Here is a 26,744-nt window from a genome sequence, read left to right on the forward strand (position 1 = left end):
CATCTTTTCTTCCTCTTTTTCTTTTTTTTCCAAGTTAGCTTTGCTTTGTGTATCCTGACTGTGCTGTCCTCCAACTCAGAGAACTGCCTGCCTTTGTCTTCTGAGTGCAGGGATTAAATACATGAGCCACCATGCCCAGCTAAGTTTTATGTATAATGCATTTATGACACTGTGGACCCTTCCACCAATATAGTTAAGCACAGTGCTACAGGCTGGCAGAAATTCTCCTTCACTGTGTGTCTTTTTCCAGGAGACTTTATAGCAGGGCTGCCTGAGGGTAACATTGAGGCTATCAGTCTTCATGACTAAATTGTGAATGGGCTAGTTTGAGTGGTCAAGGCTGGTGAGATCTTTCTGGTTGGACACTGTGTGTGTGTGTATGTGTCTGTGTGTGTGTCTGTATATGCATGAATATGCAAGTATATGTGTACATGTATATGTTTGTTTGTGTGAGTGTGCCTGTGTGTAATTGTGGATCATGTCCTTTTGGGTTGTTTCTGTCCTCTTAAAATGAAGAGTGAGGAATTAGTTTCTCCATGGCATATCTGCTCACCTGAAGAGCACCGAACATCTTCTAAAACTGTCCAGAATATATTTCTGTACCATTCAATGTCACCATGGTACTGAGAACCCTAAAGCCACCAAGGTACAGACTCTAGAACAATCTTCCTAGCCTGTGGTCTCTTCCCTTTGGCTGGAATCAGGTTTCCTGGGGCCTATATCATATTGAAGTATGTGTATGAGGTCCTTGATCTCCAGATTTTTGTTTGCTGAGATAAAAACCTTTCTTGTAAGGTCACAAGACATGTTGGGTTGTGGCACTGCATAGGCTAGCTGCCTGAATTCACCATGGGTACTCTTATAGAGGTCCTGTCAATTATGGCTAGGCCAGTACTTGGGTCTCTCAATATTACATGCAGTAGACTTCTAGGCTCAAATCTGTTACTCCTAGCCAGAAGTAGGGTCCCACTTACCCTGACTGGCTAAACACTGTAGATGAGGGTTCTCGTTCTTCCATGAATTTGAGACTGCTCTGTACCAATGTGGTAGGTAGTCCACGGTGAGAGAGGCACATACAGAATCCACCTCTTGAGTTCTTCCTGCCAATCTGTGATGGTAGATGGACAAGAACTCTCTTAAGAGGCACTCTGTTGTTCCTGTACCTGATCGATGTCAATATCTGTCCCAAGGCTCTAGCAGAGATGGAGTATGAGACAGTCTGATGTCATGTGACCATGCCTGGCCCAGACTTGCAGAAATGATGGGGTGGGGCCTAAGGGTCAGGTCATCAAAGACACAGGACATTCTCTATCTGTTCCCTAGTGAGAAACACACTGTAGCTTCCCAGTGACACAGCCAAAACTACATGACATGGTTGTGCAATGCCCACAGTTACCTTCCCTGAGTCTCTGTGCTAGGGAAAACAAAAGAAAGCAGAGGAGAGTAAGGATTGAGGACTGTGGTTCTGGAAGTGGCTGCTGAGGACAGAGATTATATAGGGAAGCCTAATGGCCAAACTTGTCCCCAACAGGAGTCAGAAGGGGACTCTGCCTAGGCCTCTCTCTGATCTTCCAGAGTATGGTAAGGCGAGGCCTTTAGATTGGTGGCTGCAGGGTGGTTCTCACTGGCATCCTGTCCCTTAAGAGATCCTTCATTGTCAGGTGAATGGGGCACAATGATCAAACTAACACCAGCCAAGCAAAATCCTGTCTCAGGTCAGCAGTAGCCTGGGAGGAGGTGCTTCTTTTCTTTGGATCCTCTGCCAGGATCCAGGGAGTTCTTAGATAGCTGCAGTCAGGCTCAGTTCCTGCAACATGCTCCCCTCTTACACGCGTTCTTGCAACCGGCCAGGAAGAACGCAACAAACCGGAATCTTCTGCGGCAAAGCTTTATTGCTTACATCTTCAGGAGCCAGAGAGCAAGAGAGCAAGTGTCAGGGCAAGAGAGAGAAAGAAAGCAAGAAAAAGAACAAGAACAAGAAAGCAAGAGAGAGAGCAAAAGCAAGAACAAGAGAGAGAAAAAGAACAAGAGCAAGAGAAAGAACAAGAAAGCAAGAGAGAGAAAAAGCAAGAACAAGAGAGAGAGAAAGCAAGAACAAGAGAGAGAAAAAGAATGGCAAAACCCCGTCCCTTTTAAGGAGAATTATCCTCCGCCTAGGACTTATTACTTCCTGATTGGCTGCAGCCCATCGGCTCAGTTGTCATCACGAGAAAGGCAGAACACATGGCGGGAAAACTGCCCCTGCACGTGTGCAGATTATGTTTACCACTTAGAACACAGCTGTCAGCGCCATCTTGTAATGGCAAATGTGAGGGCGGCTCCCAACACTCCCCATAGTCTTCCACTGATCTTGGTAGAAACTACCACAGGCTCCTTGTGTTCCATGACGTGACTGAAAGTACTTTTAGGCTGTGTCTGAAGTACTGCTGTCTTGTGGGTGCCGGGAAAAATGGTCAAATTATAGGTTTCAAGTGACATTGGGAGGCTGTTTGAGCCCAGCTTGGGAGTGTTTCCCAAGAATCTCTGAGAAAAAGATCTCTGGGCCCTTCTTATTGAAAGGAGGCACTGGTCCATGTGGAGAGCTGAGTGCTTTTCTAATGGGGTACCAGGATTCTGGGTGAGAGACTATTGGGATCTGTCTTTAGTGTGCTTTCACCTGTCTGTGGGTAGTCATAAAGCTCTGTGTAGGATCCCATTAACTAATGATTCTCAGTTGTCGAGATTCAGATATAGCCCCTTAGGTGCAAGCTCCTCTTGACTCACTGTTTTGAGCTGAAGAGTCTGCTGGGCATAGTGGGTTTTTGTTGCTGGATATATCACTGTGGTCGTAACCATAGTAGACACAGTAGTAGATCCCTTGACAAAAATCCCTGCCAAGTAAGGTAACACGTTCTGCAGGAACATTGGTGGGGCCAGAGGTAGCAGTGCAGAGTGTCAGGGGCCATCCTTAATATACATCCAACCTTTTTACTCCTGGGATTCTATCTCCCAGGGAGGTCCTATATAAGTAAATGTACCTGGGGCTGTCACAAGACTGACTTCCCAACATCCCTTGTTCTCTGAGGGCCTGGACAGTGGCTGCTGTGGGAGGGGTCATAAGAAAAACTGGAGAGGTCTGTTTCTGGATGGCTTCCTGACCAACATGCTGCCTTCCTTCCTCCTTCGTGAGAAGCTCTAGGTTGATGCCTTAAGCCCCTTACATGTAGAGTGAGAGGATCTAGGGCAGAAGTGTGGACATCATCCCAAGCCAGGCATTGTGCTTTGAGACATGCTTTTCCTTTCCTCTTTGATGGCCTCACAGACGATGGAGATCTTTCCTATAAGACTGGCCGTCTACTTATTTTTCTGCTGCTCTTTACAAGTTCTCATTTTTCCTTCAGGTGCACTAGTGTGAAGTTGTGACAGTTGTCTCCTTTCCCTCCTCACCCTAGTCTTTGTTCCTGGTGATTGCTCTGATATTTCACCCAGCCTGGTAGTGGGGACCTGGTAGTGGGGGCCTGGCATTTCAACACAGGGCTCATATATTCTCTTCTCATCTCATTAACAGAGAGATTGAATTTTGCTCATTTTGAAGTTCAGTGAGAGGCAATCCTGTTGAACATGTTTCTTTTAACTTAGTTCTTCCTAGCATCAGGACTGAGGCCATTAGCAGCACGTTCTGTGTGGTTCTCAACCCTTACAATTCTTCTTTACTCTTCCCAATATGTTCATACTTCTTTGGGTGGGGGCATTTGTTCTGTTTCCTCTTTTGGCCTTTTCTAACCTTCCTGTTATGTTACATTACTATGCAGAGAATCGTGAGTGCATATTTGGGGTTCAGTGCTGATGCCCTGTGATTTTAGTGTGCCCAGTCCCATTGTGAGGTAGTTCTGTCTGAGCTCTGTGTTTGCTCTTTTGTTAGCCCAAGTTCTGCTTACTGCTTCTGAGCTCTATGCTCTGGAGAATTTCTGCCTTTCAGCCCCTCTTCCTGACTCTCTTTACTTATATCTCCATTAACTTTTAAAATTCCTACTCCAAGGCGATGAGTGTGGACTGGAAATGCATCTGAGTGGTAAGGAATTTACCGGGCACACTCATGCCCAGACTCAATGTACAGCAGCGCAGCACCCAAATGAGGTAGGGACCAGGAGCAGATGCTCCATGTGTGATGTGGATACAAGGTAGGTTTATAAAGTGGATGAATTTCCCATACACGGCCACTTTAGCCCTAGTCCTTGGATGATCTGAGACTCCTGTGCCATTCCTACAACATGTGGACGGCTTTGCTACCCATGTTCTTGCAGATTGGTACAGTTTTCTTGTAAGGTGGTGGAGATCCACAGCTTGCCCTTTTGGTTGAAACAGAGGAGGTTCTTTGGCCTGCTTTATATATCACCCAGTAGGAGACATCTCAATTGCATGGCTGCTTGACAGCTCCACTTGGCAGATGTTATTATGGCTCCTAGTCCTGCTATGCCTTTGGGGGAATCAGTGCCCATGTCACTGTGAAAATTGGAAAAACTCATCGTGCAATACTCTTAATGTGATACAATCTACCTCCACCCCTCCCTAGTCCCCCATTCCTGGTGCTGTCTCTGGCTACAATCTGTGGCTTTGGGATTCACCCGCATTGGTGATGCTATTGGTCTGAAACTTAGAATGTGCCAGAGCTGATTGACTCAGATTTCTGGAAAGGACTCCTGGTAGGTGTTTGGGTGGTCCTGGGGCTACCTCTTGGTCTAGTGAGGCGACTCTTGGTGCACAAGGTGCACTCATCTCTCCTGTAACACTTTGGTGTCTGTTTATCCACTTTAGTGTATCATTTTGTTATTATATATGTATATATATGTGTATATGTATGTGTATGTATATATATATATATGTAAAACTGAGCTGTAGACATTAGTTTTGCTCCACCTTCATTTGGTCCTATGTGTTCTCTTTCAGTTAACATGTCTTTCAAATGTCCGGAAAGGTGTTTTCCTCTCTTCTGCAATCTGATATTTAATAGTGGCAGTCACTCTGCAGTTGCCTTTAGATCCTCAGTATTTTCCTCAACTTGGTCTTGGGGGCAGGGGTGGGTAAGACAGCCTAAGTGAATATAGATTTATCAGCTTTTTCTTGTCCTCTAAAGTGTGTGCTAGATGGACACACACACAGTTGCCTCTTTCTGGTTCTCAGTAGGGTTGTTCTCTGTGTGATTGATGGTCAGAAGGACCAGGCAGTTCATGTCCTGGTAGCTCTATAGGTGCTTTTACTTCTGGTGCAGGGCCGAGATAGAAACTCCCTCCTCAGGCTCCTCTAAGGCACTAAATCACGTGTAGATGTGTGTGACTTCACAGGAGGTGAGATCCACCAAAGAGAAGACTCTGGGCAGAGCTGATCAGGGCGACTCTATAGGGCAATCACATGCTTATACATGTCATGCTGTAAAAACACCTCCTGCCTTCACAAAGCAGAAAGGAGAAGGATGGCCAGAGTAGTCATCTTACTGGTGAACACAACAGGTTTTTACCACTTTTTACATAACCTAGAAGTGTCTTGTCCACAGTTACATTCGCTCTGTGTGTGTGTATGTGTGTTTGCATGAACATGGAAGTATAAGTGTACATATATGGTTATTTGTTTGATTGTGCCAGTGTTTATTTGTGGATCATATCCTACTTGGGTTGTTTCTGTTCTCTTAGAATGAAGAGTGAGGAATTAATTTCTCCATGGCATATCTGCTCACCTGAAGAGCACCGAACATCTTCTAAACCTGTCCAGGATATATTTCTGTACCATTCAATGTCACCATGGTACTGAGAACCCTAAAGTCACCAAGGTACAGACTCTAGTAGAATCATCCTAGCCTGTGGTCCCTTCCCTTTGGCTGGAATCAGGTTTCCTCAGGCCTATATGATATTGAAGTACGTGTATGAGGTCTTTGATCTCCAGATTTTTCTCTGCTGAGATAAGAACCTTTGTTGTAAGGTCACAAGACATTGTGGGTTGTGGCACTGCAGAGGCTAGCTGTCTGAATTCACCATGCGTACTGTTATAGAGGTCCTGTCAATTATGGCTAGACCAGTACTTGGGTCTCTCAATCTTACATGCAGTGGGCCTCTCTAGGCTCAAATCTGTTACTCCTAGCCAGAAGTAGGGTCCCACTTACCCTGACTGGCTAAACACTGTAGATGAGGGTTCTCGTTCTTCCATGAATTTGAGACTGCTCTGTACCAATGTGGTAGGTATTCCATGGTGAGAGAGGCACATACAGAATCCACCTCTTGTGTTCTTCCTGCCATGCTGTGATGGCAGATGAACAAGAACACTCTTCAGGGGCATTCTGCTGTTCCTGTACCTTTTTATGTCAATATCTTTCCCATGCCTCTAGCAGAGATGGAGTATGAGAGAATCTGATGTCATGTGACCATGCCTGGCCCAGACTTGCAGAAATGATGGGGTGGGGCCTAAGGGTCAGGTCATCAAAGACACAGGACATTCTCTATCTGTTCCCTAGTGAGAAACACACTGTAGCTTCCCAGTGACACAGCCAACACTACATGACATGGTTGTGCAATGCCCACAGTTACCTTCCCTGAGTCTCTGTGCTAGGGAAAACAAAAGAAAGCAGAGGAGAGTAAGGATTGAGGACTGTGGTTCTGGAAGTGGCTGCTGAGGACAGAGATTATATAGGGAAGCCTAATGGCCAAACTTGTCCCCAACAGGAGTCAGAAGGGGACTCTGCCTAGGCCTCTCTCTGATCTTCCAGAGTATGGTAAGGCGAGGCCTTTAGATTGGTGGCTGCAGGGTGGTTCCCACTGGCATCCTGTCCCTTAAGAGATCCTTCATTGTCAGATGAATGGGACCCAATGATCAAACTAACACCAGCCAAGCAAAATCCTGTCTCAGGTCAGCAGTAGCCTGGGAGGAGATGCTTCTTTTCTTTGAATCCTCTGCCAGGATCCAGGGAGTTCTTAGAGAGCTGCAGTCAGGCTCAGTTCCTGCAACATGCTCCCCATAGTCTTCCACTGATCTTGGTAGAACCTACCACAGGCTCCTTGTGTTCCATGACGTGACTGAAAGAACTTTTAGGCTGTGTCTGAAGTACTGCTGTCTTGTGGGTGCCTGGTAAAGATAGTCAAATTATAGGTTTCAAGTGACTATGGGAGGCTATTTGAGCCCAGCTTGGGAGTGTTTCCCAAGACTCTCTGAGAAAAAGATCTCTGGGCCCTTCTTATTGAAAGGAGGCACTGGTCCATGTGGAGAGCTGAGTGCTTTTCTAATGGGGTAGCAGGATTCTGGGTGAGAGACTATTGGGATCTGTCTTTAGTGTGCTTTCACCTGTCTGTGGGCAGTCATAAAGCTCTGTGTTGGATCCCATTAACTAATGATTCTCAGTTGTCGAGATTCAGATATAGCCCCTTAGGTGCAAGCTCCTCTTGACTCACTGTTTTGAGCTGAAGAGTCTGCTGGGCATACTGGGTTTTTGTTGCTGGATATATCACTGTGGTAGTTACTATAGTAGGCACAGTAGTAGATCCCTTGACAAAAATCCCTGCCAAGTAAGGTAACAGGTTCTGCAGGAACATTGTCTGGTGGGGCCAGAGGTAGCAGTGCAGAGTGTCAGGGGCCATCCTTAGTGTACATCCAGCATTTTTTCTCCTGGGATTCTATCTCCCCAGGGAGGTTCTATACAAGTAAATGTACCTGGGGCTGTCACAAGGCTGACTTCCCAACATCCCTTGCACTCTGAGTGCCTGGACAGTGGTTGCTGAGGGAGGGGTCATAAGAAATACTGGAGAGGTCTGATTCTGGATGACTTCCTGACCGACATGCTGCCTTCTTTCCTCCTTAGTGGGAAGTTCTAGGTTGATGCCTTGAGCCCTTTACATGTAGAGTGAGAGAATCTAGGGCAGAAGCTGCAGACAGCATCCCAAGCCAGGCATTGTGCTTTGAGACATGCTTTTCCTTTCCTCTTTGATGGCCTCACAGACGATGCAGATCTTTCCTATAAGACTGGCCGTCTACTTATTTTTCTGCTGCTCTTTACAAGTTCTCGTTTTTCCTTCAGGTGCACTAGTGTGAGGTTGTGACAGTTGTCTCCTAACCCTCTTCACCCTAGTCTTTGTTCCTGGTGATAGTACTGATATTTCACCCAGCATGGCAGTGGGGACCTGGAAGTGGGGGCCTGGCACTGTCAACACAGGGCTCAGATAATCTCTTCTCATATCCTTAACAGAGAGATTGAATTTTGCAGGTTGTATAGTTCAGTGAGAGGCAATCCAGTTGAACATGTTTCTTTTAACTTAGTTCTTCCTAGCTTCAGCATTGAGGCCATTAAGAGCATGTTCTGTGTGGTACTCAACCCTTACAATTCTTCTTTACTCTTCTCAATTTGTTTATACTTCTTCGGGTGGGGGTATTTGCTCTGTTTCTTCTTTGGCCTGTTCTAACCTTCCTGTTATGTTACATTGTTATGCAGAGGATCCTGGGTACATATTTGGGGTTCAGTGTTGATGCCCTGTGCTTTTAGTGTGCCCAGTCCCATTGTCAGGTAGTTCTTTCTGAGCTCTGTATTTGCTCTCCTGTTAGCCCAAGTTCTGCTTGCTGCTTCTGAGCTGTACCCTCTGGATAATTTCTGCAGGTCTGCCTTTCAGCCCCCACTACTGACTCTCTTTAATTTTATCTCCATTAACTTTTAAAATTCTTACTCCAAGGCGATGAGTGTGGACTGGAAATGCATCTGAGTGGTAAGGAATTTATCGGGCACACTCATGCCCAGACTCAATGTACAGCACCGCAGCACCCACATGAGGTAGGGACCAGGAGCAGATGCTCCATGTGTGATGTGGATACAAGGTAGGTTTATAAAGTGGATGAATTTCCCATACACGGCCACTTTAGCCCTAGTCCTTGGATGATCTGAGAATCCTATGCCTTCCTACACAATGTGGAAGGCTGTGCTTCTCCTGTCATTGCAGATTGGTACAGTTTTCTTGTAAGGTGGTGGAGATCCACAGCTTGCCCTTTTGGTTGAAACAGAGGAGGTTCTTTGGCCTGCTTTATATATCACCCAGTAGGAGACATCTCAACTGCATGGCTGCTTGACAGCTCCACTTGGCAGATGTTATTATGGGTCCTAGTCCTGCTATGCCTTTGGATGAATCAGTGCCCATGTCACTGTGAAAATTGGAAAAACTCAATGTGCAATACTCTTAATGTGATACAATTTACCTCCACCCCACCCTAGTACCCCATTCCTGGTGCTGTTTCTGACTACAATCTGTGGCTTTGTGATTCACCTGCATTGGTGATGCTATTGGTCTGAAACTTAGAATGTGCCAGAGCTGATTGACTCAGATTTCTGGAGATGACTCCTGGTAGGTGTTTGGGTGGTCCTGGGGCTACCTCTTGGTCTAGTGAGGCGACTCTTGGTGCACGAGGTGCACTCATCTCTCCTGTAACACTTTGGTGTCTGTTTATCCTCTTGAGTGTATCATATTGTTATTATATATGTATATATATGTGTATATGTATATGTATGTATATATATATATGTAAAACTGAGCTGTAGACATTATTCTTGCTCCATCTTCATTTGGTCCCATGTGTTCTCTTTAAGTTAACATGTCTTTCAAATGTCCAGAAAGGTGTTTTCCTCTCTTCTGCAATCTGATATTTAATAGTGGCAGTCACTCTGCAGTTGCCTTTAGATCCTCAGTATTTTCCTCAACTTGGTCTTGGGGGCAGGGGTGGGTAAGACAGCCTAAGTGAATATAGATTTATCAGCTTTTTCTTGTCCTCTAAAGTGTGTGCTAGATGGACACACACACAGTTGCCTCTTTCTGGTTCTCAGTAGGTTGTTCTCTGTGTGATTGATGGTCAGAAGGACCAGGCAGGTCATGTCCTGGTAGCTCGATAGGTGCTTTTACTTCTGGTGCAGGGCCGAGATAGAAACTCCCTCCTCAGGCTCCTCTAAGGCACTAAATCACGTGTAGATGTGTGTGGCTTCACAGGAGGTGAGATCCACCAAAGAGAAGACTCTGGGCAGAGCTGTTCAGGGCGACTCTATAGGGCAATCACATGCTTATACATGTTATGCTGTAAAAACACCTCCTGCCTTCACAAAGCAGAAAGGAGAAGGATGGCCAGAGTAGTCATCTTACTGGTGAACACAGCAGGTTTTTACCACTTTTTACATAACCTAGAAGTGTCTTGTCCACAGTTACATTCGCTCTGTGTGTGTGTATGTGTGTTTGCATGAACATGGAAGTATAAGTGTACATATATATTTTGTTTGTGTGATTGTGCCAGTGTGTAATTGTGGATCATATTCTACTTGGGTTGTTTCTGTCTTCTTAGAATGAAGAGTGAGGAATTAATTTCTCCATGGCATATCTGCTCACCTGAAGAGCACCGAACATCTTCTAAACCTGTCCCGGATATATTTCTGTAACATTCAATGTCACCATGGAAGTGAGAACCCTAATGTCACCGAGGTACAGACTCTAGAAGAATCATCCTAGCCTGTGGTCGCTTCCCTTTGGCTGGAATCAGGTTTCCTCAGGCCTATATGATATTTAAGTATGTGTATGAGGTCCTTGATCTCAAGATTTTTCTCTGCTGAGATAAGAACCTTTCTTGTAAGGACACAAGACATTGTGGGTTGTGGCACTGCAGAGGCTAGCTGCCTGAATTCACCATGGGTACTGTTATAGAGGTCCTGTCAATTATGGCTAGACCAGTACTTGGGTCTCTCAATCTTACATGCAGTGGACCTCTCTAGGCTCAAATTTGTTACTCCGAGCCAGAAGTAGGGTCCCACTTACCCTCACTGGCTAGACACTGTAGATGAGGGTTCTCGTTCTTCCATGAATTTGAGACTGCTCTGTACCAATGTGGTAGGTATTCCACGGTGAGAGAGGCACATACAGAATCCACCTCTTGTGTTCTTCCTGCCATGCTGTGATGGCAGATGGACAAGAACACTCTTCAGGGTCATTCTGCTGATCCTGTACATTTTTATGTCAATATCTTTCCCATGCCTCTAGCATAGATGGAGTATGAGAGAATCTGATGTCATGTGACCATGCCTGGCCCAGACTTGCAGAAATGATGGGGTGGGGCCTAAGGGTCAGGTCATCAAAGACACAGGACATTCTCTATCTGTTCCCTAGTGAGAAACACACTGTAGCTTTCCAGTGACACAGCCAACACTACATGACATGGTTGTGCAATGCCCACAGTTACCTTCCCTGAGTCTCTGTGCTAGGGAAAACAAAAGAAAGCAGAGGAGAGTAAGGATTGAGGACTGTGGTTCTGGAAGTGGCTGCTGAGGACAGAGATTATATAGGGAAGCCTAATGGCCAAACTTGTCCCCAACAGGAGTCAGAAGGGGACTCTGCCTAGGCCTCTCTCTGATTTTCCAGAATATGGTAAGGCGAGGCCTTTAAATTGGTGGCTGCAGGGTGGTTCCCACTGGCATCCTGTCCCTTAAGAGATCCTTCATTGTCAGATGAATGGGACCCAATGATCAAACTAACACCAGCCAAGCAAAATCCTGTCTCAGGTCAGCAGTAGCCTAGGAGGAGGTGCTTCTTTTCTTTGAATCCTCTGCCAGGATCCAGGGAGTTCTTAGAGAGCTGCAGTCAGGCTCAGTTCCTGCAACATGCTCCCCATAGTCTTCCACTGATCTTGGTAGAACCTACCACAGGCTCCTTGTGTTCCATGTCGTGACTGAAAGAACTTATAAGCTGTGTCTGAAGTACTGCTGTCTTGTGGGTGCCTGGTAAAGATAGTCAAATTATAGGTTTCAAGTGACTATGGGAGGCTATTTGAGCCCAGCTTGGGAGTGTTTCCCAAGACTCTCTGAGAAAAAGATCTCTGGGCCCTTCTTATTAAGGAGGCACTGGTCCATGTGGAGAGCTGAGTGCTTTTCTAATGGGGTAGCAGGATTCTGGGTGAGAGACTATTGGGATCTGTCTTTAGTGTGCTTTCACCTGTCTGTGGGCAGTCATAAAGCTCTGTGTTGGATCCCATTAACTAATGATTCTCAGTTGTCGAGATTCAGATATAGCCCCTTAGGTGCAAGCTCCTCTTGACTCACTGTTTTGAGCTGAAGAGTCTGCTGGGCATACTGGGTTTTTGTTGCTGGATATATCACTGTGGTAGTTACTATAGTAGGCACAGTAGTAGATCCCTTGACAAAAATCCCTGCCAAGTAAGGTAACAGGTTCTGCAGGAACATTGTCTGGTGGGGCCAGAGGTAGCAGTGCAGAGTGTCAGGGGCCATCCTTAATATACATCCAACCTTTTTACTCCTGGGATTCTATCTCCCCAGGGAGGTCCTACATAAGTAAATGTACCTGGGGCTGTCACAACACTGACTTCCCAACATCCCTTGTTCTCTGAGTACCTGGAGAGTTCCTGCTGGGGGAGGGGTCATAAGAAATACTTGAGAGGTCTGTTTCTGCATGACTTCTTGACCGACATGCTGCCTTCTTTCCTCCTTAGTGGGAAGTTCTAGGTTGATGCCTTGAGCCCCTTACATGTAGAGTGAGAGGATCTAGGGCAGAAGCTGCGGACAGCATCGCAAGCCAGGCATTGTGCTTTGAGACATGCTTTTCCTTTCCTCTTTGATGGCCTCACAGACGATGCAGATCTTTCCTTTAAGACTGGCTGTCTACTTATTTTTCTGCTGCTCTTTACAAGTTCTCGTTTTTCCTTCAGGTGCACTAGTGTGAAGTTGTGACAGTTGTCTCCTTTCCCTCTTCACCCCTAGTCTTTGTTCCTGGTGATTGCTCTGATATGTCACCAAGCCTGGTAGTGGGGTCCTGGTAGTGGGGGCCTGGCACTTCAACACAGGGCTCAGATATTCTCTTCTCATCTCCTTAACAGGGAGATTGAATTTTGCTTGTTTTGAAGTTCAGTGAGAGGCAATCCTGTTGAACATGTTTCTTTTAACTTAGTTCTTCCTAGCATCAGCACTGAGGCCATTAAGAGAATGTTCTGTGTGGTACTCAACCCTTACAATTCTTCTTTACTCTTCCCAATATGTTTATACTTCTTTGGGTGGGGGCATTTCTTCTGTTTCCTGTTTTGTCCTGTTTTAACCTTTCTGTTATGTTACATTATTATGCAGAGAATCGTGAGTGCATATTTGGGGTTCAGTGCTGATACCCTGTGCTTTTAGTGTGCCCAGTCCCATTGTCAGGTAGTTCTGTCTGAGCTCTGTGTTTGCTCTCCTGTTAGCCCAAGTTCTCCTTGCTGCTTCTGACCTCTACCCACTGGAGAATTTCTGCCTTTAAGCCCCTCTTCCTGACTCTCTTTACTTATATCTCCATTAACTTTTAAAATTCCTACTCCAAGGTGATGAGTGTGGACTGGAAATGCATCTGAGTGGTAAGGAATATACCGGGCACACTCATGCCCCCAGACTCAATGTACAGCACCGCAGCACCCACATGAGGTAGGGACCAGGAGCAGATGTTCCATGTGTGATGTGGATACAAGATTGTTTTATGAAGTGGATGAATTTCTCACACAGGGCCACTTTAGCCCTAGTCCTTGGATGATCTGAGAGTCCTGTGCCCTTCCTACAACGTGTGGAAGGCTTTGCCTGGCTGTGCTACCCATGTTCTTGCAGATTGGTACAGTTTTCTTGTAAGGTGGTGGAGATCCACAGCTTCCCCTTTTGGTTGAAACAGAGGAGGTTCTTTGGCCTGCTTTTCTATATCACCCAGTAGGAGACATCTCAACTGCATGGCTGCTTGACAGTTCCACTTGGCAGATGTTATTATGGCTCCTAGTCCTGCTATGCCTTTGGGGGAATCAGTGCCCATGTCACTGTGAAAATTGGAAAAACTCAATGTGCAATACTCTTAATGTGATACAATCTTCCTCCACCCCTCCCTAGTCCCCCATTCCTGGTGCTGTCTCTGGCTACAATCTGTGGCTTTGGGATTCACCCGCATTGGTGATGCTATTGGTCTGAAACTTGAATGTGCCAGAGCTGATTGACTCAGATTTCTGGAGATGACTCCTGGTAGGTGTTTGGGTGGTCCTGGGGCTACCTCTTGGTCTAGTGAGGCGACTCTTGGTGCACGAGGTGCACTCATCTCTCCTGTAACACTTTGGTGTCTGTTTATCCTCTTGAGTGTATCATATTGTTATTATATATGTATATATATGTGTATATGTATATGTATGTATATATATATATATGTAAAACTGAGCTGTAGACATTATTCTTGCTCCACCTTCATTTGGTCCCATGTGTTCTCTTTCAGTTAACATGTCTTTCAAATGTCCAGAAAGGTGTTTTCCTCTCTTCTGCAATCTGATATTTAATAGTGGCAGTCACTCTGCAGTTGCCTTTAGATCCTCAGTATTTTCCTCAACTTGGTCTTGGGGGCAGGGGTGGGTAAGACAGCCTAAGTGAATATAGATTTATCAGCTTTTTCTTGTCCTCTAAAGTGTGTGCTAGATGGACACACACAGTTGCCTCTTTCTGGTTCTCAGTAGGGTTGTTCTCTCTGTGATTGATGGTCAGAAGGACCAGGCAGTTCATGTCCTGGTAGCTCTATAGGTGCTTTTACTTCTGGTGCAGGGCCGAGATAGAAACTCCCTCCTCAGGCTCCTCTAAGGCACTAAATCACGTGTAGATGTGTGTGGCTTCACAGGAGGTGAGATCCACCAAAGAGAAGACTCTGGGCAGAGCTGATCAGGGCGACTCTATAGGGCAATCACATGCTTATACATGTCATGCTGTAAAAACACCTCCTGCCTTCACAAAGCAGAAAGGAGAAAGATGGCCAGAGTAGTCATCTTACTGGTGAACACAACAGGTTTTTACCACTTGTTACATAACCTAGAAGTGTCTTGTCCACAGTTACATTCGCTCTGTGTGTGTGTATGTGTGTTTGCATGAACATGGAAGTATAAGTGTACATATATATTTTGTTTGTGTGATTGTGCCAGTGTGTAATTGTGGATCATATTCTACTTGGGTTGTTTCTGTCTTCTTAGAATGAAGAGTGAGGAATTAATTTCTCCATGGCATATCTGCTCACCTGAAGAGCACCGAACATCTTCTAAACCTGTCCCGGATATATTTCTGTACCATTCAATGTCACCATGGGACTGAGAACCCTAATGTCACCAAGGTACAGATTCTAGAAGAATCATCCTAGCCTGTGGTCCCTTCCCTTTGGCTGGAATCAGGTTTCCTGGGGCCTATATCATATTGAAGTATGTGTATGAGGTCCTTGATCTCCAGATTTTTCTCTGCTGAGATAAGAACCTTTCTTGTAAGGTCACAAGTCATTGTGGGTTGTGGCACTGCAGAGGCTAGCTGCCTGAATTCACCATGGGTACTGTTATAGAGGTCCTGTCAATTATGGCTAGACCAGTACTTGGGTCTCTCAATCTTACATGCAGTGGACCTCTCTATGCTCAAATCTGTTACTCCGAGCCAGAAGTAGGGTCCCACTTACCCTCACTGGCTAGACACTGTAGATGAGGGTTCTCGTTCTTCCATGAATTTGAGACTGCTCTGTACCAATGTGGTAGGTATTCCACGGTGAGAGAGGCACATACAGAATCCACCTCTTGTGTTCTTCCTGCCATGCTGTGATGGCAGATGGACAAGAACACTCTTCAGGGTCATTCTGCTGATCCTGTACCTTTTTATGTCAATATCTTTCCCATGCCTCTAGCAGAGATGGAGTATGAGAGAATCTGATGTCATGTGACCATGCCTGGCCCAGACTTGCAGAAATGATGGGGTGGGGCCTAAGGGTCAGGTCATCAAAGACACAGGACATTCTCTATCTGTTCCCTAGTGAGAAACACACTGTAGCTTCCCAGTGACACAGCCAAAACTACATGACATGGTTGTGCAATGCCCACAGTTACCTTCCCTGAGTCTCTGTGCTAGGGAAAACAAAAGAAAGCAGAGGAGAGTAAGGATTGAGGACTGTGGTTCTGGAAGTGGCTGCTGAGGACAGAGATTATATAGGGAAGCCTAATGGCCAAACTTGTCCCCAACAGGAGTCAGAAGGGGACTCTGCCTAGGCCTCTCTCTGATCTTCCAGAGTATGGTAAGGCGAGGCCTTTAGATTGGTGGCTGCAGGGTGGTTCCCACTGGCATCCTGTCCCTTAAGAGATCCTTCATTGTCAGATGAATGGGACCCAATGATCAAACTAACACCAGCCAAGCAAAATCCTGTCTCAGGTCAGCAGTAGCCTAGGAGGAGGTGCTTCTTTTCTTTGAATCCTCTGCCAGGATCCAGGGAGTTCTTAGAGAGCTGCAGTCAGGCTCAGTTCCTGCAACATGCTCCCCATAGTCTTCCACTGATCTTGGTAGAACCTACCACAGGCTCCTTGTGTTCTATGACGTGACTGAAAGAACTTTTAAGCTGTGTCTGAAGTACTGCTGTCTTGTGGGTGCCAGGTAAAGATGGTCAAATTATAGTTTTCAAGTGACTATGGGAGGCTGTTTGAACCCAGCTTGGGAGTGTTTCCCAAGATTCTCTGAGAAAAAGATCTCTGCGCCTTTCTTATTGAAAGGAGGCACTGGTCCATGTGGAGAGCTGAGTGCTTTTATAATGGGGTACCAGGATTCTGGGTGAGAGACTATTGGGATCTGTTTTTAGTGTGCTTTCACCTGTCTGTGGGCAGTCATAAAGCTCTGTGTTGGATCCTATTAACTAATGATTCTCAGTTGTCGAGATTCAGATATAGCCCCTTAGGTGCAAGCTCCTCTTGACTCACTGTTTTGAGCTGAAGAGTCTGCTGGGCATAATGGGTTTTTGTTGCTGGATATATCACTGTGGTCGTAATCATAGTAGACACAGTAGTAGATCCCTTGACAAAAATCCCTGCCAAGTAAGGTAAGAGATTCTGCAGGAACATTGCCTGGTGGGGCCAGAGGTAGCAGTGCAGAGTGTCAGGGGCCATCCTTAGTGTACATCCAGCATTTTTACTCCTGGGATTCTATCTCCCCAGGGAGGTCCTATATAAGTAAATGTACCTGGGGCTGTCACAAGGCTGACTTCCCAACATCCCTTGTTCTCTGAGTGCCTGGACAGTGGCTGCTGGGGGAGGGGTCATAAGAAGTACTGGAGAGGTCTGTTTCTGGATGACTTCCTGACCACCATGCTGCCTTCCTTCCTCCTTAGTGGGAAGTTCTAGGTTGATGCCTTGAGCCCTTTACATGTAGAGTGAGAGGATCTAGGGCAGAAGCTGCAGACAGCATCCCAAGCCAGGCATTGTGCTTTGAGACATGCTTTTCCTTTCCTCTTTGATGGCCTCACAGACGATGCAGATCTTACCTTTAAGACTGGCTGTCTACTTATTTTTCTGCTGCTCTTTACAAGTTCTCATTTTTCCTTCAGGTGCACTAGTGTGAAGTTGTGACAGTTGTCTCCTAACCCTCTTCACCCTAGTCTTTGTTCCTGGTGATTGCTCTGATATTTCACCCTGCCTGGTAGTGGGGACCTGGTAGTGGGGGCCTGGCACTTCAACACAGGATTCAGATATTCTCTTCTCATCTCTGTAACAGAGAGATTGAATTTTGATTGTTTTGAAGTTCAGTGAGAGGCAATCCTGTTGAACATGTTTCTTTTAACTTAGTTCTTCCTAGCATCAGCACTGAGGCCATTAAGAGCTTGTTCTGTGTGGTACTCAATCCTTACAATTCTTCTTTACTCTTCTCAATTTGTTTATACTTCTTTGGGTAGGGGCATTTGTTCTGTTTCCTCTTTTGGCCTGTTCTAACCTTCCTGTTATGTTACATTATTATCCAGAGAATTGTGAGTGCACATTTGGGTTTCAGTGCTGATGACCTGTAGTCTCCCCTCCCCCAGCCTGAAACCTGCTTGCTCAGGGGTGGAGCTTCCTGCTCATTCCTTCTGCCACGCCCACTGCTAGAACCTTAGGAGCCACACGTGCACCTTTCTACTGGACCAGAGATTATTCGGCGGGAATCGGGTCCCCTCCCCCTTCCTTCATAACTGCGTGTCGCAAGAGTAAAATTTGAGCTTTGATCAGAATAACTGTCTTGGCTACATTTCTTTCTCTCGGCACCTAGCCCCTCTTCTCTTCCAGATTTCCAAAATGCCTTTCCAGGCTAGAACCCAGGTTGTGGTCTGCTGGCCGGACACAACAATGCCCTGTGCTTTTAGTGTGCCCAGTCCCATTGTCAGGTAGTTCTGTCTGAGCTCTGTGTTTGCTCTCCTGTTAGCCCAAGTTCTGCTTGCTGCTTCTGAGCTCTCCCCTCTGGAGAATTTCTGCAGGTCTGCCTTTCAGCACCCCCTCCTGACTCTCTTTACTTATATCTACACTAACTTTTAACATTCCTACGCCAAGGTGATGAGTGTGGACTGGAAATGCATCTGAGTGGTAAGGAATTTACCTGGCACATTCATGTCCAGATTCAATGTACAGCACCTCAGCACCCACATGAGGTAGGGAACAGGAGCAGATGTTCCATGTGTTATGTGGATACAAGTTAGGTTTATAAAGTAGATGAATTTCCCACACACGGCCACTTTAGCCCTAGTCCTTGGATGATCTGAGAGTCCTGTGCCATTCCTACAACGTGTGGAAGGTTTTGCCTGGCTGTGCTACCCATGTTCTTGCAGATTGGTACAGTTTTCTTGTAAGGTGGTGGAGATCCACAGCTTCCCCTTTTGGTTGAAACAGAGGAGGTTCTTTGGCCTGCTTTTCTATATCACCCAGTAGGAGACATCTCAACTGCATGGCTACTTGACAGCTCCACTTGGCATATGTTATTATGGGTCCTAGTCCTGCTATGCCTTTGGGGGAATCAGTGCCCATGTCACTGTGAAAATTGGAAAAACTCATCGTGCAATACTCTTAATGTGATACAATCTACCTCCACCCCTCCCTAGTCCCCTATTCCTGGTGCTGTCTCTGGCTACAATCTGTGCTTTGGGATTCACGCGCATTGGTGATGCCATTGGTCTGAAACTTAGAATGTGCCAGAGCTGATTGACTCAGATTTCTGGAGATGACTCCTGGTAGGTGTTTGGGTGGTCCTGGGGCTACCTCTTGGTCTAGTGAGGGGACTCTTGGTGCACAAGGTGCACTCATCTCTCCTGTAACACTTTGGTGTTTGTTTATCCTCTTGAGTGTATCATTTTGTTATTATATATGTATATATGTGTATATATGTATATGTATATGTATATATATATGTATATATATATATATGTAAAACTGAGCTGTAGACATTATTCTTGCTCCACCTTCATTTGGTCCCATGTGTTCTCTTTCAGTTAACATGTCTTTCAAATGTCCAGAAAGGTGTTTTCCTCTCTTCTGCAATCTGATATTTAATAGTGGCAGTCACTCTGCAGTTGCCTTTAGATCCTCAGTATTTTCCTCAACTTGGACTTGGGGGCAGGGGTGGGTAAGACAGCCTAAGTGAATATAGATTTATCAGCTTTTTCTTGTCCTCTAATGTGTGTGCTAGATGGACACACAGTTGCCTCTTTCTGGTCCTCAGTAGGGTTGTTCTCTGTGTGATTGATGGTCAGAAGGACCAGGCAGTTCATGTCCTGGTAGCTCTATAGGTGCTTTTACTTCTGGTGCAGGGCCGAGATAGAAACTCCCTCCTCAGGCTCCTCTAAGGCACTAAATCACCAGTAGATGTGTGTGGCTTCACAGGAGGTGAGATCCACCAAAGAGAAGACTCTGGGCAGAGCTGTTCAGGGCGACTCTATAGGGCAATCACATGCTTATACATGTCATGCTGTAAAAACACCTCCTGCCTTCACAAAGCAGAAAGGAGAAGGATGGCCAGAGTAGTCATCTTACTGGTGAACACAACAGGTTTTTACCACTTTGAGGAAGGATTTAAACCTGTGTCCTATTGTTAATATTAACTACTGGTAATTTTGAACTTGCTGCTTTCTCTCTCTCTCTCTCTCTCTCTCTCTCTCTCTCTCTCTCTCTCTGTCTTTCTCTCTCTCTCTTTCTCTCTCTCCCCCTTTCTCTTTCTCCTCTCTCTTCTTTCCTTCCCTTCTCTTCTTCTTTCCTACCTTCATTTTTCCTTTTATTCTTCCCTGTCTGCCTGCTTTTCTTTTTCCTTCCTTCCTCCCTCTCTTCCTTCCTTCCTTCCTTCCTTCCTTCCTTCCTTCCTTCCTTCCTTCCTTCCTTCCTTCCTCCTTCCTTTCCTCCTCTTTTTCTTTTTTTCCAAATTAGGTTTTTTTTCACGTATCCCTGACTTTGCTGGTCTCCAACTCAGAGAACTGCCTGCCTTTGTCTTCTGAGTACAGGTTTTAAATACATGAGCCACCATGCCCAGCTAAGTTTTATGTATGACACTGTGGATCCTTCCACTAATATAGTTAAGCACAGTGCCTCAGGCTGGCAGAAATTCTCCTTCACTGTGTGTCTTCTTCTGGGAGCTTTTATAACAGGGCTGCCTGAGGGTAACATTGAGGCCATCAGTCTTCATGACTAAATTGTGAATGGTCTGGTTTGAGTGGTCAAGGCTGGTGAGTTCTTTATGGTTGGGACATTGTGTGTGTGTGTTTGTGTGTGTGTGTGTGTGTTTATGTGTGTGTGTGTGTGTGTGTATGCATGAACATGCAAGTATATGTGTACATGTATATGTTTGTTTGTGTGAGTGTGTGTGTCTGTAATTGTGGATCATGTCCTACTTGGGTTGTTTCTGTCCTCTTAGAATGAAGAGTGAGGAATTAATCTCTCCATGGCATATCTGCTCACCTGAAGAGCACCGAACATCTTCTAAACTTGTCCTGGATATATTTCTGTACCATACAATGTCACCATGGTATTGAGAACCCTAAAGTCACCAAGGTACAGACTCTAGAAGAACCTTCCTAGCCTGTGGTCTCTTCCCTTTGGCTGGACTCAGGTTTCCTGGAGCCTATATGATATTGAAGTATGTGTATGAGGTCCTTGCTCTCCAGAGTTTTCTCTGCTGAGATAAGAACCTTTCTTGTAAGGTCACAAGACATTGTGGGTTGTGGCACTGCAGAGACTAGCTGCCTGAATTCACCATGGGTACTGTTATAGAGGTCCTGTCAATTATGGCTAGACCAGAACTTGGGACTCTCAATCCTACATGCAGTGGGCCTCTCTAGGCTCAAATCTGTGACTTCAAGCCAAACTTAGGGTCCCACTTACCCTCCCTGGCTATCCACTGCAGATGAGTGGTCTGGTTCTTCCATGGATTTGAGACTGCTCTGTTCCACTGTAGTAGGTACTCCACAGTGAGAGAGGCCCATATAGAATCCTCCTTCTGTGGTCTTCCTGCCATGCTGTCAAGGTAAATGGACAAGAACACTCTTCAGGGGCACTCTGCTATTCCTGTACCTGATCTATGTCAATATCTGTCCCATAGCTCTAGCGGAGATGGAGTATGAGACAGTCTTATGTCATGTGACCAAGATATAGTCCCTTAGGTGCAAGCTCCTCTTGACTTACTGTTTGAGCTGAAGAGTCTGCTGGGCATACTGGGTTTTTGTTGCTGGATATATCACTGTGGTAGTAACCATCATAGACACAGTAGTAGATCCCTTGACAAAAATCCCTGCCAAGTAAGGTAACAGGTTATGCAGGAACATGGTCTGGTGGGGCCAGAGGTAGCAGTGCAGAGTGTCAGGGGCCATCCTTAGTGTACATCCAGCATTTTTACTCCTGGGATTCTATCTCCCCAGGGAGGTCCTATATAAGTAAATGTACCTGGGGCTGTCACAACACTGACTTCACAACATCCCTTGCTCTCTGAGTGCCTGGACAGTGGCTGCTGGGGGAGGGGTCATAAGAAATACTGGAGAGGTCTGTTTCTGGATGACTTCCTGACCACCATGCTGCCTTCCTTCCTCCTTAGTGGGAAGTTCTAGGTTGATGCCTTGAGCCCCTTACATGTAGAGTGAGAGGATCTAGGGCAGAAGCTGGGGACAGCATCCCAAGCCAGGCATTGTGCTTTGAGACATGCTTTTCCTTTCCTCTTTGATGGCCTCACAGACGATGCAGATCTTTCTTTTAAGACTGGCCGTCTACTTATTTTTCTGCTGCTCTTTACAAGTTTTTGTTTTTCCTTCAGGTGCACTAGTGTGAGGTCGTGACAGTTGTCTCCTAATCCTCTTCACCCTAGTCTTTGTTCCTGGTGATTGCTCTGGCATTTCACCCAGCCTGGCAGTGGGGACCTGGAAGTGGGGGCCTGGCACTGTCAACACAGGGCTCAGATATTCTCTTCTCATCTCATTAACAGAGAGATTGAATTTTGCAGGTTGTATAGTTCAGTGAGAGGCAATCCTGTTGAACATGTTTCTTTTAATTTAGTTCTTCCTAGCTTCAGCATTGAGGCCGTTCAGAGAATGTTCTGTGTGGTACTCAACCCTTACAATTCTTCTTTACTCTTCCCAATTTGTTTATACTTCTTTGGGTGGGGGCATTTCTTCTGTTTCCTCTTTTGGCCTATTCTAGCCTTCCTGTTGTGTTACATCATTATGCAGAGGATCCTGAGTGCATATTTGGGGTTCAGTGCTGATGCCCAGTGCTTTCATTGTGCCCAGTCGCATTGCCAGGTAGTTCTGTCTGAGCTCTGTGTTTGCTCTTCTGTTAGCCCAAGTTCTGCTTGCTGCTTCTGAGCTCTACCCTCTTGAGAATTTCTGCAGGTCTGCCTTTCAGCCCCCCCCTCCTGACTCTCTTTACTTATATCTACACTAACTTTTAACATTCCTACTCAAAGGTGATGAGTGTGGACTGGAAATTTATCTGAGTGGTAAGGAATTTACCTGGCACACTCATGCCCCCAGACTCAATGTACAGCACAGCAGCACCCATATGAGGTAGGGACCATGAGCAGATGCTCCATGTATGATATGGATACAAGGCAGGTTTATAAAGTGGATGTATTTCCCACACATGGCCACTTTAGCCCTAGTCCTTGGATGATCTGAGAATCCTATGCCATTCCTACACAGTGTGGAAGGCTTTGCCTGGCTGTGCTACCCATGTTCTTTCAGATTGGTACAGTTTTCTTGTAAGGTAGTGGAGATCTACAGCGTCCCCTTTTGGTTGAAACCTCGGAGGTTCTTTGGCCTGCCTTTCTATATTACCCAGTAGGAGACATCTCAACTCCATGGCTACTTCACAGCTCCACTTGGCAGATGTTATTTATGGGTCCTAGTCCTGCTATTCCTTTGGGGGAACCAGTGCCCATGTCACTGTGAAAATTCGAAAAAACTCATCGTGCAATACTCTTAATATGATACAATCTACCTCCACCCCTCCCTAGTCCCCTATTCTTAGTGCTGTCTCTGGTTACAATCTGTGACTTTGGGATACACCCACAGTAGATAGGCTATTGGTCTGAAACTTAGAATGTGCCAGAGCTGACTGACTCAGATCTCTGGAGATGACTCCTGGTAGGTGTTTGGGTGGTCCTGGGGCTACCTATTGGTCTAGTGATTGAACTCTTGGTGCACGAGGTGCACTCTTCTCTCCTGTAACACTTTGTTGTCTGTTTATCCTCTTGAGTGTTTCATTTTGTTACTATATATGTGTATACACACACACACACACACACACACACACACACACACACTCACACACACACACACACACACACACACACACACACACACACACATATATATATATATATATATGTAAAACTGGATTGTGGCCATTGTTATTGCTCCATCTTCATTTGGTCCCATTTGTCCTCTTTCAGTTAACATGTCTTTCAAATGTTCAGAAATGTGTTTTCTGCCACGCACTCCAGTCGAGTCAGCTTGACAGGCCGTGAAGCCTAAAAGCCACTCACGAGTCAGAGAGTTTCAAAGAAGCTCACCTCCTGGAGTTTTGGTGTTCTCATACTCATACTCTATTCCCGAGTTAGTCTGATGTATAGATCTACAAGCTCTCTTTTAATATTTTATTATAAATGCCCTTTAAGATTAAATTCTGCTATAGTTAGTTTCCCCAGTGTTCCAAGATCCCAGAAGCCTCTGAGATTAGAATCCTGTGAGAAGGCAGTAAGGAAGTTAACCTATTCAGTAACTAATTAAGCATTACAATAGACAGCCAGTGGCTCAACTGGTCTGCAGAAAGAGCCAGGGAATCTCACTGAGATAGAAATCTTTAGTAAGGCTACATGATATATTAAAAGCAAGTTGGTATATTCTCCTGACAAATGGAGTTTCTCCAGATAATTATAAGTTACACTCATATAAGAATTTAGCAAGGCCTAGGAAATTAGGGGGGTTGTGATATTGCATTATTCTTGAGGTCTGCCAAGAGCAGAACCCCCTGGTGCTAGCCTTCACAAGGTTCAAATGTATAGCACTAGAGTGTGAAATCCTTGCCTGTCACTAAGCTGATCCTAGGCAGGACTGCTTTATCTTTACTGTAAACATTTACCTGGTTTCTATAAATCCTTCTGAAGTCATTCCTTTGTTTTGTACCTGGTAACTTCCATGTACCTTGCCTGCTGTGACTTCCTACCCTTGTATTTTCTGTACTATAAAAAGTTTGATGCTCGACCTGACAAATACATTCAGATTCTACACAACCTCTCCTGTGTGCATCTGTCTGTCATCTCATCCAACGCTTTGCCCACCTGCGACTAGAGACCCATTCCACACAGACACAGGGACCCAGAGGGTCGGTGGCAGTTTTCCTCTCTTCTGCAATCTGATATTTAATAGTGGCAGTCACTCTGCAGTTGCCTTTAGATCTTCAGTATTTTCATCAACTTGGACTTGGGGGCAGGGGTGGATAACACAGGCTAAGTGAATACAGATTTATCAGCTTTTTCTTGTCCTCTCCAACTGTGTGCTAGATGGACACACAGTTGCCTCTTTCTGGTCCTCAGTAGGGTTGTTCTCTGTGTGACTGATGGTCAGAAGGACCAGGCAGTTCATGTCCTGGTAGCTCTTTAGATGCTTTTACTTCTGGTGCATGGCCGAGATAGAAACTCCCTCCTCAGATGTGTGTGGCTTCACAGGAGGTGAGATCCCCCAAAGAGAAGACTCTGGGGGGAGCTGTTCAGGGTGACTCTATAGGGCAATCACATGCTTATACTGATGCTGTTAAAATACCTCCTGCCTTTGTAAAGCAGAAAGGAGAAAGATGGCCAGAGTAGTCATCTTACTGGTGAACACAACAGGTGTTTATCACTTTGAGGAAGTTTTCAAAACCTGTGTCCCATTGTTAATATTAACTACTGGTAGTTTTGAACTTGCTGCTGCTCTCTCTCTCTCTCTCCTTCTTTTCCCTTCTTCCTTCTTTCCTCCCTTCATTTTCCTTTGTTTCTTCCCTGTCTGCCTTTCTGCCTGCCTGCCTTCCTTCCTTCCTTCCTTCCTTCCTTCCTTCCTTCCTTCCTTCCTTCCTTCCTTCCTTCCTTCCTTCCTCCCTCCCTCCCTCCCTCCCTCCCTCCCTCCCTCCCTCCCTCTGTCCCTCCCTCCCTCCCTTTATCCTTTCTTCCTCTTTTTCTTTTTTTTCCAAATTAGGTTTTCTTCCTGTATCCCTGACTGTGCTGGCCTCCAACTCAGAGAACTGCCTGCCTTTGTCTTCTGAGTGCAGGGATTAAATACATGAGCCATCATGCCCAACTAAGTTTTATGTATAATGTATGTATGACACTGTGGACCCTTCCACTAATATAGTTAAGCACAGTGCCTCAGGCTGGCAGAAATTCTCCTTCACTGTGTGTCTTCTTCCAGGAGCCTTTATAACAGGGCTGCCTGAGGGTAACATTGAGGCTATCAGTCTTCATGACTAAATTGTGAATGGTCTGGTTTGAGTGGTCAAGGCTGGTGAGTTCTCTCTGGTTGGAACATCGTGTCTGTGTTTGTGTGTGTGTGTGTATGCATGAACATGCAAGTATATGTGTACATGTATATGTTTGTTTGTGTGAGTGTGTGTGTGTGTAATTGTGGATCATGTCCTACTTGGGTTGTTTCTGTCCTCTTAGAATGAAGAGTGAGGAATTAATCTCTCCATGGCATATCTGCTCACCTGAAGAGCACCGAACATCTTCTAAACCTGTCCAGGATATATTTCTGTACCATTCAATGTCACCATGGTACTGAGAACCCTAAAGTCACCAAGGTACAGACTCTAGAAGAATCTTCCTAGCCTGTGGTCTCTTCCCTTTGGCTGGACTCAGGTTTCCTGGAGCCTATATGATATTGAAGTATGTGTATAAGGTCCTTGCTCTCCAGAGTTTTCTCTGCTGAGATAAGAACCTTTCTTGTAAGGTCACAAGACATTGTGGGTTGTGGCACTGCAGAGGCTAGCTGCCTGAATTCACCATGGGTACTGTTATAGAGGTCCTGTCAATTATGGCTAGACCAGAACTTGGGACTCTCAATCCTACATGCAGTGGGCCTCTCTAGGATCAAATCTGTTACTCCTAGCCAAACTTAGGGTCCCACTTACCCTCCCTGGCTATCCACTGCAGATGAGGGGTCTGGTTTTTCCATGGATTTGAGACTGCTCTGTTCCACTGTAGTAGGTATTTCACAGTGAATGAGGCACGTACAGAATCCTCCTTCTGTTGTCTTCCTGCCATGCTGTGATGGTAGATGGAGAAGAACCCTCTTCAGGGGCACGCTGCTATTCTTGTACCTAATCTATGTCAATATCTGTCCCATGGCTCTAGTAGAGACTGAACATGAGACAGGCTGATGTCATGTGACCATGGCTGGCCCAGAATTACAGGAATGATGGAATGTGCTATACTGGTCAGTTCATCAAAGATATAGCACCTT

The 26,744-nt window shown here is 45.6% G+C and overlaps 8 pseudogenes, 5 gene segments (V, D, J or C) and 1 further gene; all 14 read right to left on the reverse strand.

The window, feature by feature from the left end:
* Igh (immunoglobulin heavy chain complex) overlaps positions 1-26,744 on the reverse strand; it is a 2,751,187-nt gene that overhangs the window by 195,128 nt on the left and 2,529,315 nt on the right.
* On the reverse strand, positions 1,047-1,056 carry Ighd5-5 (immunoglobulin heavy diversity 5-5; annotated as a pseudogene). Its single transcript is given in 1 exon segment — positions 1,047-1,056. A coding segment is annotated over 1 exon segment (10 nt).
* Positions 2,825-2,841, reverse strand: Ighd2-7 (immunoglobulin heavy diversity 2-7). The segment is given in 1 exon segment: positions 2,825-2,841. A coding segment is annotated over 1 exon segment (17 nt).
* On the reverse strand, positions 5,969-5,997 carry Ighd5-8 (immunoglobulin heavy diversity 5-8; annotated as a pseudogene). The gene is given in 1 exon segment: positions 5,969-5,997. A coding segment is annotated over 1 exon segment (29 nt).
* Ighd5-4 (immunoglobulin heavy diversity 5-4) lies at positions 6,206-6,215 on the reverse strand (annotated as a pseudogene). The gene is given in 1 exon segment: positions 6,206-6,215. A coding segment is annotated over 1 exon segment (10 nt).
* On the reverse strand, positions 7,474-7,490 carry Ighd2-6 (immunoglobulin heavy diversity 2-6). The segment is given in 1 exon segment: positions 7,474-7,490. A coding segment is annotated over 1 exon segment (17 nt).
* Positions 10,629-10,657, reverse strand: Ighd5-7 (immunoglobulin heavy diversity 5-7; annotated as a pseudogene). The gene is given in 1 exon segment: positions 10,629-10,657. A coding segment is annotated over 1 exon segment (29 nt).
* Positions 10,866-10,875, reverse strand: Ighd5-3 (immunoglobulin heavy diversity 5-3; annotated as a pseudogene). Its single transcript is given in 1 exon segment — positions 10,866-10,875. A coding segment is annotated over 1 exon segment (10 nt).
* Ighd2-5 (immunoglobulin heavy diversity 2-5) lies at positions 12,132-12,148 on the reverse strand. The segment is given in 1 exon segment: positions 12,132-12,148. A coding segment is annotated over 1 exon segment (17 nt).
* Ighd5-2 (immunoglobulin heavy diversity 5-2) lies at positions 15,531-15,540 on the reverse strand (annotated as a pseudogene). Its single transcript is given in 1 exon segment — positions 15,531-15,540. A coding segment is annotated over 1 exon segment (10 nt).
* On the reverse strand, positions 16,799-16,815 carry Ighd2-4 (immunoglobulin heavy diversity 2-4). The segment is given in 1 exon segment: positions 16,799-16,815. A coding segment is annotated over 1 exon segment (17 nt).
* Positions 20,980-21,008, reverse strand: Ighd6-2 (immunoglobulin heavy diversity 6-2; annotated as a pseudogene). The gene is given in 1 exon segment: positions 20,980-21,008. A coding segment is annotated over 1 exon segment (29 nt).
* Positions 21,505-21,521, reverse strand: Ighd2-3 (immunoglobulin heavy diversity 2-3). The segment is given in 1 exon segment: positions 21,505-21,521. A coding segment is annotated over 1 exon segment (17 nt).
* Ighd6-1 (immunoglobulin heavy diversity 6-1) lies at positions 26,248-26,276 on the reverse strand (annotated as a pseudogene). The gene is given in 1 exon segment: positions 26,248-26,276. A coding segment is annotated over 1 exon segment (29 nt).

The sequence above is a fragment of the Mus musculus genome, chromosome 12 (genome assembly GCF_000001635.26).
Source record: "Mus musculus strain C57BL/6J chromosome 12, GRCm38.p6 C57BL/6J".
NCBI lineage: Eukaryota > Metazoa > Chordata > Mammalia > Rodentia > Muridae > Mus > Mus musculus.